The 19,588-nt window shown below is 42.6% G+C and overlaps 1 protein-coding gene across 3 annotated transcripts in view; it reads right to left on the minus strand.

Moving 5' to 3' along the window:
* PTPRO (protein tyrosine phosphatase receptor type O) overlaps window positions 1–19,588 on the minus strand; it is a 229,769-nt gene that overhangs the window by 30,509 nt on the left and 179,672 nt on the right. For all 3 annotated transcript variants that reach the window (XM_084632059.1, XM_084632060.1, XM_084632061.1), the window contains 5 exons: window positions 14,465–14,604; window positions 9,526–9,658; window positions 7,963–8,083; window positions 5,669–5,737; window positions 1,814–1,897 (listed from right to left, as the gene is read on the minus strand). In XM_084632059.1, the coding sequence (XP_084488185.1) occupies window positions 1,814–1,897; window positions 5,669–5,737; window positions 7,963–8,083; window positions 9,526–9,658; window positions 14,465–14,604 (547 nt within the window). The remainder of the gene's footprint in view (window positions 1–1,813; window positions 1,898–5,668; window positions 5,738–7,962; window positions 8,084–9,525; window positions 9,659–14,464; window positions 14,605–19,588) is intronic.

The following is a 19,588-nucleotide window of genomic DNA, read 5'->3' on the forward strand; positions in this document are numbered from 1 at the left end:
AAAAAGAATTCATCCAGGCTATCGAAATACAACTTTTGTTATCCCTTGTGACTAGGGTAAATCTGAAAGATTGGCATATAGGATTAATTAAAAAAGAAAAATATTAAGTGCTGCCATGATGGGAGTGCTTCTAGGAAATCTCCAAGGAACACTTCAATAGGCACATAAAACAGATGATTGACATCCATACCCCATGAGACAAACAGAAAACATTTATTAAGCTTTCAGAATCTCAAGAGTCTTTTGTTACTTTACATTGCAATGGCTGCTGAGTATTCACAAAATGTCATAACCAAATTGCATGTAAAACGAGGACGCTTGAAACAACAGATTTCATTTCATGCTGATATTCCATTTACACTATAGGCTTAACATAGGCTTAGTAAAAAATAATCTAACACTCTGAAGGCCAGATTCACCACAGTGCCGCACCTTGTGTGGTAATTTACACAGTGCAGCATGGGTGTAGAATACTATTATCCTGATTCGATATCATGTTATATCCACTTTGGACTTGTATAAATGACTACACAAAGCATAGGTGCTGGGACTAGGGGTGCGGAGGGTGCTGCCACACACCCTGGCTTACAGTTTGGTTCAATGACTCTGAGCACCCCCACTATACAACTTGTTCCAGCGCCCTGACACAAGGGGCAGGTCAAAGGAGTACCAGGCCCTGAGTGCTTTTTGGAGGGTTTGCTCCTGCTCTTATAGAAGTCAATGGCAAAACTCCCATCGGCTTCCCCTTTCTCTAGTAATCAAAAAGTTTACTTTATCTGGATCCAATCCCAATTTAGATGAGTGTTAAATATGCAACAAAACCAGAGATGATACTTCATCTCCACAATCCTTGTATAGTATATTCCTCCTACTAACTTAACTGGGCACTGCCGCTCCACACGAATACTGCTACCATCCTGGTAAAAGATTTTGGCAACAGCGAGAGAGAGCCATTCTCTTGATTTTAGTACCAAACAGGAGAGGCATCACTTTGATTTCAGATCTAGAGGGGCACAAACTCCCTCCCATTCAGTAAAAACTTCTTGGTCATACATATATTAAGATTTCATTTATGATTTTATATGTTATAAGCAAGCTACAGACATGGGTGGTCCATGTTATGGCTGTTTATAAACACAGCAATTAAAGATGTTGGAGAGGATTATAAGCCAGGGTTGTAAGAAGCCTTTGGATCTAAATCAATTGATTAGCTATTTATCAAAACATCAATCATTTATTAATCCTTTATAAATGGAACCTTAATTTCAAGTGTGACCCATTTATTATGGTTGGGGAGAGCTAGCTCAAAGCATTTGCTGTACAAATTCTGGGCCAGTTTTTGCTCCCAACAGCAAAATGCCTATTGACTTTGGTGGAGAAAGATTGCACCTTTAAAAACAAATGGTTTGTTTTGGATTTAGACAGGTGAGCTAACACCAAGCAATTAGTAAGAGGAGACAGCAGCAGAAAGCATCATCAGGCAATCAGCAAGTGGATGAAGCAAAAGTTACAAGGGGGTTTGTAATAAAGTCATAAAAGTTGCATAGGGACAATAATGAAGTGTGTGAGAGTGACGTCTACAAAATTTTCTTTTTAAGTAACAAAATGGGTAGGAGCATAAACAAGCAAAATGTGAAGCAAATAGCATGTATTTTGACACACACACACTCTCCAGTCCATATTTCAGCACATGAAAATTATTGTAACTTCAAGAACTTCCAACCATTTGAAAACAAAAGAACACATTTTTCATGTATTGGGAAATTAATATGGTTTAGCTATTGCATAGGGAAAAACAAGTAAAATCACTTACCAAGGATTAATATAAAATGCCAAAAGATAATCAGTCCAGAGGCATGAGGGTAGCAGAGTTAGGAAAGCAAATACACTTCTACGCCTGTGAGCATTAATAGATAACATATATAAAGATGAAAAAAAAGTGAGGAGAGTTAGTAAGACAAACTAAACTCAGGAGCTCAGTCAATTGTATAATAGAGGTTAGTTAATAGGATAAAAAATTCCGGTTACTCTGTTAAATGTGAAAATTATTAGATTCCATGGCACTGGTACTCCATGATCCTGCAGCTTGTGTAGTAATTTATACCTGTTCAAAGTGAGTGTAAAATTATACACAACTGGATGGGAGCATTTTACAGTAGTGCAAATAACTACACAGAGTGCAAGGCAGTGTAGATTTAAGCCCAATATTTTAAAGCAATGTTAATGGATGTAATGGTGCCAGGTAAAGATGCTCCATGTGAACTCAGAGTGGGATTTTCAGCAGTGCCTAAAGTCACTAAGGTGCCTTTAAAATCTCACCTGCAACTTTGTCATCATTTATATTGCTCTAGTTTACAGTATTTAGGGTATTTCAAGGGAGTTACATTTCATTTTCAGCTAAATATAGCTATTATATAGCCCGAATTTGCAAAACTTGTTCTGGCAAGTAGTCCCATTGGCTTCAGTGGGAATATGTGTATGAGTGTCAAGGGATCAGGTCCATATACCTTCTCAGTCCTGTTGAGTTAGATTTCTGCAAATGACCTTGAAACTGCAAAGGCAATACCACTAATAGGCAATACCAAGTCTTAAATAGTCACCATACATTATTCCTCAATGGTTTCCAGCAAAGTTCTATTTGTTCCTTTGCTAAACTCAGTTTATTTCTGTTGTTTCTGTGGGTAATTATTTATGGCAGATTTCACTACTATTAAACATAAGTTTTAGATACAAAATAACCCTTTACATTTATATTTGTGTGTTATGGACCAAATTTTGCTCTGACTTACACAGGTGTAAATCCAAAGAAACTCAGTTAATACAGGAGTTACTCTGGCTTTACAGCACTTAGTAGAATTTGGTCTTGTATAATCAAAGTACATTGCAAACATTAACTCTTAATGAAACTGATAGATTCTGCACTCATTCAATCAATGGGAGCTTGAACTGAGTAAGAATTTTGTGATTTGGCTTATCATGAATGTCTGGCAATTCCCAGAAGTAATACTGCTGACCTATGCCTGACTACTCTAAAACAGGAACAAAGAATGGACACTGCCTTTCTCTGTGGTAAGAAGAAAAGGAGGACTTGTGGCACCTTAGAGACTAACACATTTATTTGAGCATGAGCTTTCGTGAGCTGGGGCACGTGTGTGTGTGTTTGAGCAAGTGTGTGCATGTGTGCGCACCAGAGAGAGAGTGAAAATCAAGCTGTGTCTGCCGTAAGTGACCCTAACCCAAATCATCCAGTCTCGGGGGAGGGATAGCTCAGTGGTTTGAGCATTGGCCTGCTAAACCTTGGGTTGTGAGTTTAATTCTTGAAGGGGCCATTTAGGGATTTGAGGCAAAAAAAAATTGGGGATTGGTCCTGCTTTGAGTAGGGGGTTGGATTAGATGATCTCCTGAGGTCCTTTCCAACTCTGATATTCTATGAGACACTACACAGGAAAACCCCACATAGGGAAGTGGAAACTCCAGGAAATATCTTACTTTTTGTTGTTGCTGCTGCAGCAAATAAAGGGTGCTGGAGAGTTTGTTGGGCCCAAAATCTAGAGCGATTTTTACAGATGGGTGTGTGTGTGTGTGTGTGTCTGTCAGATACAAGTCTGTCTGGCGGCCAGGGAAACATGCTGCCCAGAACTCACCTGGTGATGCTGCCCATACAACCCATCCTCCAGGCAGCTATGAAGCATGGACTGGGAGAGCAGTAAAGTTAACACTAGTTTAGGCACCAATCTTGCAAACACTTGAGCACATGATTTACTCTAAGCACATGAGCAATACCACTGACATGAAGACTACATACTTGCTTAAAATTAAGCATGTGCTTATGTGTTTATAAGATCAGGTCCTTAATCCTTAATAGTTGAGAGGAATCCCTGTGGGACTGGTGTGGGGACAAAGTGGGTCTCTTCACAAGCAAGCCTCTATTTTCACCGAGGGCCTTCCACAGGGCCTGGGAGTAGGAGCAGATGTTGTTGCTAAGGCAACCCTCTTCCCTTCCACATCCCCAGGGTCGGGGATTTGCAGGTCTTCATCCCATCTGCCCACAGAGGCAGACAGAACAGTCTAGTCGATGTTTCCTTTCATCCTCTGATATCAAACAGGACAAGTGTCCATCAAACCACAAGCTAATATGATTGGAATTCCTATCTTTGTTTATAGTGACCATTTCAGGCAAAACTCGCACTGAAGTGAGGACCTCAAGATTTGGCCCCATTGCCTTAAACTGGTCAAATACTAAACAGGTATAATCTTTGAGAATTCATGCAGATGATAACTCAAGCAACAAGAATGGTCACACTTACTCATGCAAATCTAACAATGAATTCTCCCCCCAAAAGCCCTTTCTGTTTTTAATGTCTGTTGCTATTTTAGTAATTTGATTCCAGTGTGAATTTTTAATTTACAGGAGTGTTTGAGCTTCTGCCTGGGCTGCAATTAACATATTCCAAATAAGAGACGCTGAGAAGGAGATTAGCATGTACTCAGTATGGCTGGCTGCTATTAAAGCTACACCAAGCAAGTGAAGCTTGTTCAATATGTAGTTAATTAGCAGCACTGTTAGGTATTGACAGGCTGTGCTGGGATTGTTAGTTCAGTTTGTGTGCTTATTAGCAAAAGGCTTGTTTTGATGCAGTAGCAATCCATTTAATCCCATCCTTGCTGGCAGCCTACACCCCGTGAGATCATAGAAACAGTTCCAGGTCCACCAATTCCTCATTCCAACCCCGTTCACATTCAACAAAACTGAACCACGAGTGGAAAAACTGAAGCACTTAGTTTCTTTTCCCTATGGAGTTTGGTGGCATTTTTTGAACACTGTATTTTGGCCAGCTTTGGAAGCTACTCATGTTTGGCTTTTTTTGGGTTGCTGACAATAACTTCCCAAAACAGTAAACAAGTCAGTTAGCAGCACCACTGAACTATAGGGAACATGAACAAGAATCACAACATCAGCAGACAATAGGGAAATCACTAGGGCCCATTTTGCCTCGATGGAAGCTAATAGGGTGGATTTATTTGCTCTAACACCTCTCAGGGAGTGATGGAACTATTGATGGAATGGAGTAACTAATCAATGCCTGCTGTTTCTGCAGATGGTTTTCCAGACCTCACTGGGTGTGTTTTGCTTCCAAACACCCCAGCAACACTGAGCACAAAGTTGCAAGGGCGATTTGAGCTAGCTTGGCCTTGTTCCAAATACAAAGGAAAAATAACTAATGGCACTGGGGCTTGTATTTCTGTGAACAGAATTGTTAGCTGATGATCTATTAAGAACAGCCTCACTGCTTGACATTAATACATCTCCATAGAGCTGCTAATGGATTTATAGATCAGCCCTCTACCTCTTTGTTATTTTAGGAAATATACAGAATGTGTGTAAGGGAAAGAAAAAAAAATGCATCTAGCCCAGTTGGAATATGTTGTGCATCCTCATTTCCTACTAAAAAATAGTTTATGACAAAAGACATGGTCCTGGGCCACCATTCAGTCAAATAAAAGACAAAACAAAACCAAAAATAAGCTAGCTTTGCTTCATATTAAATGCACTAGTGATCATATAACAAAAACATAAGAACATAAAAGTCAGACTTGCCAATGAAGGTAGCTCGTGAGAAAAGGAATGCGGGGAGGGGAAGCATGGAGATAGCAGTATTTAACTCACCAGTTATATGGAAGTTTTCCATCTCTCTCCAATGAAGCAAAATTGACAAAGGTTCCAGCCCCACACTCCCTGTTTCAGGAAGACCATTGAGTTCAAGGTTATTATTGCTGGACAAACATAATGCTTGTTGATTTTGTCAGCGGTGTTGCCCTAATACAGATCATTAAGAGCCTGATTCTAAAAGGTGGTGTGTACCCAGGCCTCCCACTGAAGCAAGGGCTGAACTTGCTGGGTGAAGCTCAACTGAAGTCAGTGGATCTGCACCATCGTAAGCCATGTCTGGATGTGACCCTTTAGAAGTAGTGGGTGCTCACCATCTCCTGAGATCAAGCTTCCTAATATTCTGCCTCAAGAATAAGATGAGAAAAAAGTTGTCAAAATTGATTTCTGTCTAGGGATGTACATGGCACCAATCTCCATAGTTTCAGAGCACCTGCCAAGTGCAGTATTCTCCTGTTCATATGAAATCCTATTGTCGGAGCCTCTGCATTATCCGAATTCCTTCCTTTTCCCCCCAGTATGACACACATGCCCCCTGAAGCATGTATCTCATGCAGGGGGACAAGGAAGGAATCTGGATAATGTGGAGGTTTGGATAATAGAGCAGAGACCCCCAGCAAGGACTGTGAAGCGGAAGATAATGAATCACCCTACTGCTGATTGGCTCCTGCGGCAGTGGAGGGAGCCCTCTGCAGCCCCGCAGTCACTGAAGTGAGTGATCAGGGCAGAGCAGAGCCCCTGAGCCAGGAGCTCAAGGAGGATGACAAGACCCTGGCTGTGGGGGAGGCCATCCCACCGCTGAATGGCTCCTGTCCTCTCAATTATCTGAATAAAATCTGTGTCCCCCATGCTCTTCAAATAATCAGGAGTATACTGTATTTGTCCTTACATCACCCCTAGGAGGTAAGGAAGCATTATCCCCATTTCACCAATGGAGAAATTGAGGCATAGTGTTTAAATGACTTGCCTAATACCACAAAGGCAATGTGTGGCAAGGCCAGGACTGGAGTCTTTATTCCAGTGCTTTAACCACAAAACCAACCTTTGACCTTCTCAACATCAAATGAAAAACCGAATGTTCAGTATTTTTGCTTGTTTGCTTTAAAAATGATTACATGCAAGTGTATAGTTCTTTTTATTTTTAAATTCCTCTTGTGGTAGAGAAAATGAGAAAGAAATAGCCATGGGCTGCGTGCATGATAGTTAACTAGGGAAAAGAATCTGGGTTTTCACAGAACCAGCTATATGCAAAAGTAACAAACAATGCATTGAAAGGGGTCCTATGAAAATCTAGGTGATGGGGTAAATTCATTTGCATGGAGTGTATAGCAAAGACTTGATGCATGAAATGCAACAATCTGTTGTGTAATCAGCGAGCAAGTTCTTTAAAGTGACCCTCTGAAGTGACATTACTTGATTTTCTGACTTCGAAGGAAAAATTTAATTTAAATTAAAATTTAATTTCACACACACATTATGGTTCTGGATTATAAGAGAACGGAGACTCCCAAGGCTCAGACCTGCAAACCTTCCAGTCACAGAACTACATACAGAGGATCTGGGTGATTAGCCACCCAGTTTAGCTAGCCAGTCAAGGATATAACTCAGACAAGAGGTGAACTGTGAGCTGCAACACTAGATAAAGGAAATCAAATCTCATTCTTCAGGGCATAAGATGGCTGCTGCAGGTGTATGAAGGAACTGCATCATATGTAAAGAGCAGTACTTGGAGGGAGGGGAAAAGGTGCCTTTCTTCTGTCTGAAGGAACAAATACTGGGCACTGAGAGACTGGTCTTGATGGATTAGTTATCTGATCTGGCATAGCAAATTTTGTGTTCCCAGCAATTTAAATGATTTTGCAAAATAACCTGGATGATCTTAAGGATTCTATTAACCATTAATCTTTACCTGTCTTAAAACCATCTCATATTTCATTTAATATTCAGTAAATCTGAACAATCAAATGACTCGAGAGAATATGACTGCTTCGACAATCAGCCCTTAAAAATGGCTTGAATTTGCAATTTACCAAACCCTACACAGCTCCAAATTAAGACAGAGGCTGAGGCTAATAACTCCATCCAACAGTAAGAATAGCTAAGGGATAAAGCAAGTAGTAGTTGTACTCCTAAAAATCAGCGGGGAACAGGGAATCTTCAGAGGTACTATGTTTACAGACATCTCAAACACCAAGTGAGCACAGTGGGTACCATGTGCCATACAAGCAAAACCCAATATTATATTTTACCCATTCTTTTAAAGCTTCCTGGACTTAGAATAAGACTGGACCTACCTGGCCATTTGCAGATGTTTCCGCCTGAGTACAACAAGAGTCACAAGCAGCAGTCCAATCAGGAGAATGCTCAGGATGGCTAACACAGAGATCACCACTATGTTGGGATTCATCTCAGTAACTGCACACAAACCATGACTCTGGGTTATTCATTTCAGAACATATGGCCTGTATTTTTTTCATTATAATTTTATATTCTTCTCAGTTGATCTTCGGAGTGAGAAATCTTATCAGCGGATGTTAGGGCAGGTTTAGGATCACGGACCCCATACAATTCAATAGGGGAAATGACATGGTTGTGGCAGAGTTGCAAACCTCTGCACAGGAAGGTTTTATGAATGTTAGTGAAAAGGAGGAAAAAGGTAGGGAAGGAGGAAAGAATAAGTGTATATAAAATTGGTATCTTATTTATCTGAGTCTCCTACAATGCACTCCAACATCTGTGGCATTGTATGCCAGCAATAATCAACACAGTCTCTAAATTGAGTCTGACATAAAGGCCCAGTTCTCTGTTTGGGTAACTCAGTTGAAGACAACTGAATTACTTCAGCAGATAATTTGGCCTAAAATATTTTGTTGCAATTAGAGACAGAGTCAAAGCTCAGTAACATTCTTAACAGGTATGTTTGCATCTGCTTTTTCAGATTTATTTCTAGTTCTACAGGACATTATTATTATTATTATTTATTATTTGTATTGTGATGGCACCAAAGAAGGGAGTAACCTTGCTCAGTAAAGCTTACCATCTATTATAAGAGTGCCTACAGAAGCAGTCCTTAGAACAGAACAGGGGTTTAAGCTAAGTACTACACGCTGAACTTTGACATTTACGTCATAACATTACTTGTCAGATATGCTTTAGTCACTGATCCTATGGTCTGATCTCATTAACTAAGCAGAACTGAAACTGATTATTCTGGATGGGAGACCCACAGCTGTAAGGAAGTGGTAATGGTGATTCAATAATGGCATTCTTTCCTCCGAGTAAATTTGAGCCCAGAACCCATAAGAATGCTAGAGGGGCTTGGCTCCATCTTTTTAGTTTCTGACCTCTCCAGGTCATTCAGCTGCCCTTTCCTTTTCACCTCTTCCCAGTTCAATCTCTGGATCACCTCAGGCAGAAAGAAACATTCCTCATTACCACAGAGGAAGAGCCCCGGCCTAGTAACTGAGTCTTTGCCCATATTTTGCCTGGACACGGTGAGGATGATTTCCTCTACGGATGTCATCCGGGCAGTAATCCCAGAGTCTTCCTTCAAACTGGAAGCAAGGGACTATGAATTAAAAAGCCCAATCTAAAATCAAAATAGAATTATTTTAAAACACACACAGTAATTGGGGTTTCACTACTGATTAAAAAACACACTCTCTAGTGGTGAACATACATAACAGCAATACTTAATACTTAACACTTAAAAGCTGCTGCCCCATTCCACCCTGGAGCTGGCTACGTTTCAGTGAAATAATTTAGGTATCGGTAACACCTGAAAAGCAGCTTCAGAAGGAACAAAAAGGCAAACATTATAGCTGTATAGAGAGTGGAACTGGCAAAGTCCGGCTTACCCATGGTAGAGACAGCTATGAAGGTGGGAACACTAGGGCTGTTGTGGCTGAAGGTAGTCACGCTGCAATTGTAGGACGTGGCAGGCAGTAGGCTGGAGATAGTCACTACATGTGAAGAAACAGTAACAGGTTCCTAAAGATACGAAAAAAGTACATTGTAGTTTGTCTCTCTCATTCAACTCTTGTTTTCTAAGAGAATTGAGATCTGGCAAAAGAAGCCAGCCCATTTAAGTGCTGGGATGGTGGGCAGGGCCCACCAAAGCAATGAAAAGAAAGATCTGCTCCTGAGATGCAGGAAGGGCCACAGAATCCAAAACTTAACTGATTATGGGTGGCAAAAAATTAAAAATGGAGATGGAGGTGCAGGTCTCAAGGCCAAATGAAGGACCCAGAGGGGGAAAACCAAGCAGAGAACCTTGGACAGTACCCACTCTTCCAATTTGTCCAGGGAGTCAGCAGGGGCAACACACAGGAACTGTGCCTACATGCATCCACAAGGAACTGGAAAATGGACCCACAGCCATAGAAAACTTCCCTGTCAAGCTTCTTCCTCCTGGACCAATGGATGGCAATCTTAGCTAGTACCAGGGGGAGATTGATGAGGAGGTCTTGTGCCTAATCCAGACCTACAACTCTGACGGCTAAAGTCATATTTATCCACAGAGCAGCTACAGTAGCAGCAAACTCCCCATATGCCATCTTGCAAATGTGCCTCATCCTTTCCTTGGAGGTACCTCCTTCACCAGTGGAGAGTAGTTCAAGTATCTTTGCACTTTGCCCGCTGGTGACTTTTTTGAAGTGGAAGAGCATAGTAAAGCCCCAGGGATAATAAACATTTATTAATACAGCAATCAGACCCCTGAGCCTTGCTTTTCTAGTCAAGAAATTTACACTTCTCAGCAAACCCTATAAATCTTTGTACAGAGTTTTAATGGCTATTTCTGTGTTTGATGGATAGTGTAAAAGGTGTTTCATAAATGCTGATACGATGAAAGAAAGCCAATAAAAGAAATGTGTGGAGCTGCAGAGAATGTTCTCATTGATAACCCTTTTTTCTACCAAATCAGCTAAAATCAAAAGAGGTTTATTGATACGAAAATAGGGCAAAATAAATTGGGTGTTTCAGCTGGTAATTTAGAAAGGGAACTAAGAGTGTATTTGTGATCCACAGCCCTGGGCTAATGAACACTGCTGGTGAAACATTAGACAGCAAACTCTGATGGCCACAAAAACGGAGAGTGGGAGTTCTGGACAGGTTTGCGATCCTTTATAAGCTCCTTTTATCTTTGCAAGGGTCTCTGTTGAACTACAATTCTGAGATCAGTTACGCTGCTGCACATGCAATAGCACTGGAATAACGGAGCTGAATTTGCCTCTTCTAGCTGAAGGACCATAGAGCAGCTCTGGTATGGCAACAGAAGCCGGTTGGAAGATGTTTCTTTTTTTGGGGGGGAGGAGGGAGAGGTGTCCCCTCATGGAGAATTTTGAGTAAAATGAAAAAAGTATATATTTTCATCAACATTTTCTGTGAAAAAAAATCAACTGTTGAAAAACTGAAACCCCCAAACCTGAACAATTTTTGGTTTTCTGATAGAAAAAATAAAAAAAAAAAAATAATTCTGGAAACATTTCTCATGAAAATATTCATTTAATCCAAAACCAATTTCTCACTGAAATTAAAAAAGAGGTAAGAAAATTTTCAACCAGGTCTAACAGCAATGGTTTCACCAGTTTCTCAAAAAAGGCCTCTCCTGGGCACCAGAAATATAATCGAGCCTCCCGCCTTTTAGCCTGGGATTTGAAGATGGGTTGGGAAAGGGACTTTGCTGGATAAACATTAAAAACTGGTGAATTTAATGAAAAACGAGTTGATCTTTTCAGTACACCTCCCAGGGCTAGATAACCTTGTCAACAAACCGTGTCAACTGGCACCCTTGTGAGAGTCTCACCAGAGGTAGGCCCTGGACATGGAACTACCCTCACTACTTTAATAACCCCATGATGAACCTGGACTGACTCAATCCTAACAATTGACATAGACCAAAACGTTTTTTTTTAAATGAGTGCCTAAAGCTAGGCTTCACATCCATATTTTGGCACCGTGTGGCTCCTGATGAAGTCAACGGAGCTGCTGGACACTCAGTATGTCGACAGGATTACTGGCCTAGTGGATAGGGGAGAAGTAGTAGATGTAATAAATCTTGATATTAGCAAGAATTTTGACAGTCCCACATCACATTCTCATAAGTGAGCTAAGGAAATGGAGGGAGGGAGAGCTAAGGAAATTGATGGGAGGGATAGCTCAGTGGTTTGAACATTGGCCTGCTAAACCCAGGGTTGTGAGTTCAATCCTTGATGGGGTTGTTTAGGGATCTGGGGCAAAAATTGGGGATTGGTCCTGCTTTGAGCAGGGGGTTGGACTAGATGACCTTCTGAGGTCCTTTCCAACCCTGATATTCTATGATTCTATGAATATAGATGAAATTACTATAAGGTGGGTGCACAACTAGTTGAAAGAGTAGTTAATAGTTCATGATCAACCAGGGAGGGCTTATATAGTGGGTTTCTGCAGGTCAGTCCTGGGTCTGGTTCTATTCAATATTTTTATTGATGACTTGGATAATGGAGTAGAAAATATGTTAATACAATTTGTGGGTGACATAAATCTGGGAAGGGTTGCACACAATTTGGAGGCCAGGATTAGAATTTAAAAGACCTTGACAAACTGGAGAATTGGTCTGAATTCTACAAGATGAAATTCAATAAAGACAAATGTAAAGTACTTTACTTAAGAAGGAAAAATCAAATGCACAGCTACAAAATGGGGAACAACTGACTAAGTAGAAGTACTGCTGAAAAGGATCTGGGGGTTATTGTGGATCACAAATTGAATATGAGTCAACAATGTGATGAAGCTGTAAAAAAGGCTAATATCATTCAAACACTAGTCAGGGATGGTCTAGGTTTACTTGGACATGCCTCAGTGCAGGGGGCTGGACTTGATGACTTCTCAAAATCCCTTCCAGCCAGGGCCGGCTCTAGGCACCAGCAAAACAAGCAGGTGCTTGGGGCGGCACATTTCTAGGGGTGGCATTCTGGAAATGTGCCCCCGCCACCCCAGCTCACATCCACTCTGCCTCCGCCTGCTCCCCTGAGCGCGCCGCCTCCGTTCTGCTTCTCCCCCCTCCCTCCCAGACTTGCTGCGCGCGAAACAGCTGTTTTGCGCAGCAAGCCTGGGAGGGAGGGAGGGAGAAGCTGAGCGGCGGCGCGCTCGGGGGAGGCGGCGGTGGTGGAGCGGAGGTGAGCTGGGGCAGGGAGCGGTTCCTCTACTCCTCCCCCGTTACTTCCTGCGCTCCCCCCCCACCCTCGCTCACCTCCACTCCGCCTGCTCCCCTGAACGCACTGCCTCTCCCTCGCCTGAGAGGAAGGGGGGAGAAGCGGAGCGGTGGCGTGTTCAGGGGAGCAGGTGGAGCGGAGGTGAGCTAGGGTGGGCTGTTGTGTGTGGGGGGGAGCCGCAGGAAGTAATGGGGGGAGGGGGGGAAATGCAGCATGCCCGGGGGAGGAGGCAGGGCCGGGGATTTAGGAGCCTAACTTTTTTTTTTAAAAATACTGGCCATGGTCTTTACTCTGCCTTCTTTGTTCTCTGCATTTATCTAACACTGACTATTTCTCCTTGCGCCCATTGATATGAGAACCATTGCACCTCCTGCCAGCTGGAACAGTCTTTCCTTGTCTCAAAGTCATCAGCTCTCTTTTATCTACATCTCAGCCTATCTTTTCTCCTTTACATCGATCTCAGAATTACTCTGCCTCTGTTATTGGAATTATGAGTCGATGTTTTTAAGTTACTCACCATGGAAATTTTTGGATCCAAACCTGGGTGTGAACTATCCCAAAGTTAGGATGTTTGTACATGGCTTTTCAGTTCCAGCCCACCTCCAATTTCAGGATACCGTTCCAATGGAAAACCCTACATAAAATCATGGGACTTACCCTACACAGTGCTATAGTGTGTGTCTAGAATAGCATAAAAGGTGTGGGGTTTTTTAAATGACATCCTATGGTGCTCAAGTAGGATAACTGTGATCCAAAACAGGTGCTCCAGCTGTCTCAGGAGGAGTAGAAAGTAAGTTTCACGCGCTGCACAGGCTCTATCACCATGCATTCACGTTGCCTTGATCTCTGTTTCCCTCTGAGTTAATATGAGACTAGGTGCTCAAACATCATGATGATGGGGGCCACATCAGTATCTATTTAGGTAGAGAGAAAAGGGGGCATGTTGATGGAGCTGAGCAGGTGGGCCTTGGAGGAAACGGCCCTGTGAGGAACAAAATAGATGAGGAGCAGCCATCTTTTCCAAGAAATTCTTACTGTACGAGGGAGGACCCTACGCAGCTCATAGTACTGCAGGAAACAGGCCTGAAGAATGGATGAAGACCACAACAGAAACATGGGACACCACATTCAGGGCTCTATACCCCTCTCAGCTAGCTATGTTGCTGTGAATTCCTCACTCTTCATCTTTATCCCTTGTACCTCCCACCCCCTAGGTGCAGATGGCTTTGTGGAGCTCGTTGGAGCTGCTTCGCCCTTTGGCCAATGAATACGATCCCCAGCTTGTTCTCCAACACACAGGAAACCTGCTCAGCCAGTTAAAATCCCTAGTTTCATGTGTATAGTTAGCAAGACAGAAGGAGGATTTAAATATGTCAGTATTTCAAGGGCTTTATTCTCCACTGCCTTGCACCTTCTGTGAATGAGTGTGAAGTGGATGTAAGATGCTACCATGTTCCAATTTATATTGTTTTACAGCCATTCTGCACAGGAGTACATGACTACACACCATGAAAAGCAGCAGAGTACCAGGCCCGAAGGACATGTTGTCAATATCAGGGTCCAAAATGGACGAGGTGAGGTAGAGAAAGAGGCAGCCACATACCTGCAACTTTGTTTCTTGACCAGAGCCAGCCTGCTGGCAGAAGACTTCAAAGAAATCAGCCACTCCTTCCTCCACCCATAGCAGAGTCACTGAAGTCTGGGTCTTGTTCACAGCAAACAATGATTTTGGAGGAGCTGGTTCTGGATGAGAGAGAGAGAGAATCTCCTTTCACTAAGCTTATCTTCTGGTCTTTGGAAAATCAATAGGGGGAAACCAACAAACAGAATCAGTGTAATGAATACTGCCCTTCTTGAATTTTTTCTTTTCCTTCAGAGATGATCTGTGACATTAAAACAGCGATTAAGCAACTGATGTAAAACAGGAAGATGGCTAAGCAACTTGGTTTTTCTTCTCTATTTAACAGTTCTCGGATTGGCTTGCTGGATAATCACTTCTCTTCCCCATTCAGACAGTGTCTGGGGAAATGTTCTATTAATAGACACATTTGCATAAGTTCTTGGAGGAAAAAAAAGGTTGCCCAACTGTTAGGAAAAAAAATATTGTGCGGGTCAGTTAGAACTACAAATCTTGACTGCTGTCATTCTGTGTAGAACATTCAGAGACACTGGATTTGGGTGTGTTTTAGATGGGTGCAGAAAATGCTCTCTTTCTCTACTTGATTCCAGAAAGCAGCCGTTCTCCTCAAACTTCTTTGGCCTGGCTCACCATCCCCCAAAACCTGTCCTATAATCCACTACATCTCACACTCCCTTGCAGCTGCAAAGAACTGTGAGTTGGCTTCATGATGAGAAACCAGGGCCTTGTTGTTGTTGCTGCCGCCGCCTGGTTGTAAAGTGTGCTTGCTGAGGGGATGATGGGTCCTGGGTAGAAATAGTGGTAGGAGGGTTGATGGTCTAATGGGGTGGAAAGCTAACTGCAGGGTTGGGGGGCTGCTGGTGTGATATAGGGGTGTTGGTTCTGGTGAGGAGCTCAAGTGCAGAGACTGGCTACTGAATTTTGGTATTTCTTCCCCCCCAAACCTACCATCCTTGGATCTTAGTTCTTGGCATAGCTTTCAGACGTCTGTACAACTGTCTCTCTAGGTAACCTGATGGACTGCTTTCCCTGCCCTGCAGCTCAGTGCTGCACAGGCAGCAAGGAGGAGAGGGGGAAATGAGAGCTGCCCTGGGAATGGGCGGGGTGGAAAGGGACAAAGCAGGGTGGGAAAGATGCAGTATCAGTAAATGGAAGGAGTAGAAGGAATAAGCTGTTCCTTCTCTCTCCTGCCTAGACTCCTCCTGGGCTTAAGGGCTCTGGGATTTTTCTTAATGTTTTTTCCCTCCTCTGATTGGGGAGGCACAACCCAATGGGTGTTCTTTATCACCCCACTTCCAGGTGGCTATGGAATTCTGCTGAAAAAGGAGTGTCATTGCAGGTATGTTAAGAACAGAAGCACTGACTTTGTGACACACGATGAGTCTTGCACTTCTCTCCCCCACAATGAGACAATAAAGAGGAGTACCACAAACTCTGTGTCTCAGGCGCATGTGCGTGCATTTTATAACTGTAATCAGTATTGGGGGGGCCAAACCTCTGCAGTGAAAATGAGAAAATAAGTAGGGATAGATCTGAACCTAGATCTGAAGCACCCTGAACACTGTGGGAGGCTGGAGAGGATGGAGTTCAAAGTCTGATTCCTGAGCCTGTTTTCTATAACAAGTTAAATCAAAAACTTGAATCCATGACACCCTTACATTTTGGGAGTTAGAAATCTGGATCTGAATTTTCTTGTTCAAGCCTCTCTCTAAATATTAGTCATGGCCCTTAAACTGATTATCTTAAAACAGAGCTGGGCCTGAGCCCTTAAATTTTGGAACTTGACCCAGTTTGGGGAAGTTTGGATTCTCGGGACTAGTTTCTCTGTTGCTCTCCAGCCTGTGTCATCATTTTTACCAGTGCAAAATGCTATCAAAATCAGAATGGCCATGAGATTTGCACACACTTTGCACTGGTATAAATGACGAAACAGAAAAGTGCAGGGCAACAAAGAATCTAGTCTCAGGTTTTGGGTCAATTTCACGGCAGAGATAGATCATAGAAACATAGATCTGGATCCACGTTCAAACTTCTCCAAAATTCAGGAGGCACAGGGTGGTTTGAATGTTTCCAGTCCGGCCCTTCTTCTATCTTTATTTCAGAGATGGTCTTGGCAATTGTCATCAATAAATGATAAAAACCTGACCTCTAGTGGATACAGATACAATGTCAGCTTTAAGGTGGAATATTGAAAGAAAAAGAGTGTAGCAGTTTAGAAGCCTTTCTTAGCATAAAGAAAAGGAGTACTTGTGGCACCTTAGAGACTAACCAATTTATTTGAGCATAAGCTTTCGTGAGCTACAGCTCACTTCATCGGATGTAGCTCACGAAAGCTTATGCTCAAATAAATTGGTTAGTCTCTAAGGTGCCACAAGTACTCCTTTTCTTTTTGCGAATACAGACTAACACGGCTGTTACTCTGAAACCTTTCTTAGCATAGTTGTCCAAATGTTGATACACTTTTCCCAAAGCATATTTAAAACCCAGGGCATAATCCTGTTCTCAGTCATACTAGTTTTACATAAGCAGTATTACCAACCCCAAGTTTTCAAAAATAATGAAAAACATATATTTGGCATTCCTTTTATTTGCTCTCTGATGTTGCCAAGTTTAGCGTTCACATTTTCAAACTTTTCTCTGCAGCCATAAGGGCTAGAAACTTACTTTTTTAAAAACTGAAGCTGGGATTGTCAGGCAATAGCCTGATTGCAGGCGCTTGAGGCTTTAAGAAACACACTAACCATTGTGAGGGTTGGCAAGACTGCCACTGGTGGAACTCCATTAACCTCAGAAGAGTTACTCTCCATTTGCCCCAGTATAAGTGAGCTCAGAGTCAGGTCCCTAGTTTTTATGCCTATTAAGTCTTCTTTACCTGGAAGTCTGGAGAGATAAGTATAATAGAATTACACACCTTCCACCAGGGGATCTCAGAGGGCTCACAGATAATTTCTTACAACTCTTCTGTGAGGTCAGGGAGTATGATCTTCATTTAATAGATGGGGAACTGACAATTAAAGGTACAGAGTTAAAGGTTAGATCCTCCACTGATTTTAAATGGGTGCAGCTCCATTTATTTCAATGGACATTTACCCATTTACACACCAGCTGAGAATCTGGCTTCATGTTTTCCAGAGCTTGGGGAGGCACACACAGCAGCAACGTTCTGAAAGTTTCAGTGGGTGGCCCTCCAGTGGAGGCCTGGGCACCCGGGCAGTGTGAGCGTCCAACACACAGAGTAGATTTTCAAAGCACAGAAATGTCCCACATTCTGCTTTGGAAAAACAACCATCTAACAATGAGTGCTCAAAACCAGAGAGTTAGTGATCTGCAGAGCACCCACAGGAGACCCTCTGAAAAATCCCCTGCATGTGACCTGCCTAAGATCTTTAAACTGGGGGCCTAATTCTCCCCTGCCTTGTGTAATCCCTTCTAGCAAAGTGAGAGTCAAAACATTACCATTTTGAGCTAGCAGTGCCTTATGTTCACTTTACACAAGTGTATATGACCTCATATAGTGCAAAACCAATGAGGAGTCCTTTTGTTAGTCTCTAAGGTACCACAAGGGCTCTTTGTTGTTTTTGCTGATACAGACTAACATGGCTACCACTCCGAAACCTGTCACATACAGTGCAACACAGTAGAGAATTAGGGCTTCAACATATAAATCAGTGCCCATACACTCGCTGAGGTTCAGGTTGGTTTGGTTAGAAACACTAAAGGGAATCTGGGTACATTAATTAGAGATGGACCAAAACCAGATCCACATTGTACAGCTGGTCCCTATCTCTGTGATAAGCAGCTCATGTGCAGAGTTCAGGAGAACCGCATGGTCCGTAGTGAATGCTGGGTTTGCTCCAGCTCAGCTCCCCGTCTCTTTGCTGAGAGGAAGGGTTTTAAAAGTGGCTGTTTGCGAAGCAAGATGGGGAGAAGGTCTTTAGGATGGAGAGGCTTCACAGTCAGTTGTTAGAAAGGACTGGGGAGTGGTTCTGTTTACTTTCTGATTATGCTGTTTTACTTTTTAATTATAGGCAAGAACCCTTGAGAAAAAGACCTGGCTGAATGAAGTTTCTTTTTCTTTTCCTTTTTATTTGTTCCAGCTTGCAGGGTCAAACCAAACCAAAATCTAATCACCCTTCAAAGATGGGGAAATTCATGTGTCTATCCATCTGTACTGTTTCGGTGTTGGAGGGAAGTGAGCCCTTATCTACAGTGGGCTGTATTCACTGGTATGCTCAGCTGCTTTGCACTGCTCCCAAAATACTAGGGTCCAGATTTTTAAAGGTATTTTTGGCACCCAAAGCTTATTGATTTCAATGGGAATTAGGCACCCAAATACCTTTAAAAATCTGGCCGTAAATATCTATAAACCCAATGCCGCCAGACAGATGCTCCAAGTCTATGGTTTGCTTTGTGTTGCTTTGACAGGGCAAGAGCAGACAAAGTGGTATCAGTGACTCTTGCCCAGACTGCATGTTGAGGTGCGAAGTGATTTGGGGTCATTCGGGATAAGGAGGTGATATAAACATGGAAGTTGTTTTGTGCTGGGAGTGAATGCGTGTGTGTGTGCGTGTGTGCCAGGGCATAATAATATTTTGGACTTTAATGCACTCCTGGGTACCAAAGTGCAGTACAGACATTAATGAATTAGGCCTCACTACACCCCTGTGAAGTAAAGTATGTAATATTCCCAGGTACACATAAAGAACCTAAATCTCTGTCTTTCAGATACAAATTACCAAAAGAAGCCTTTAATTTTGAGCACCTCCTATGTGTTGAGTGTCTACTTTTAAACTCTTAGGGTATGTCCACACTACAATAAAAGACTCGCAGCATGGCCACAGCTGGCCTGCAGCTGACTGTGGGACTATAAAACAGCGGTGAAGATGTTCAGGCTCAGGCTGGAGCCTGGCCTCTGAGCACCTGTGAGGGGGATGGATCTCTGAGCCCAGGCTCCAGTCTGAACCCAAATGTCTACACACTGCAGTTTTAGCTGTGCAAGTCCAAGTCGCTGACCTGGGTTCTGCGACCCGGTGCCATGGTTTTTTTTATAGCACTATAGACATAACCTTTGGGCCAATTTTCAGGGAT

Source organism: Lepidochelys olivacea, assembly GCF_965140295.1.
Source record: "Lepidochelys olivacea isolate rLepOli2 genome assembly, chromosome: 1".
Lineage (NCBI taxonomy): Eukaryota > Metazoa > Chordata > Testudines > Cheloniidae > Lepidochelys > Lepidochelys olivacea.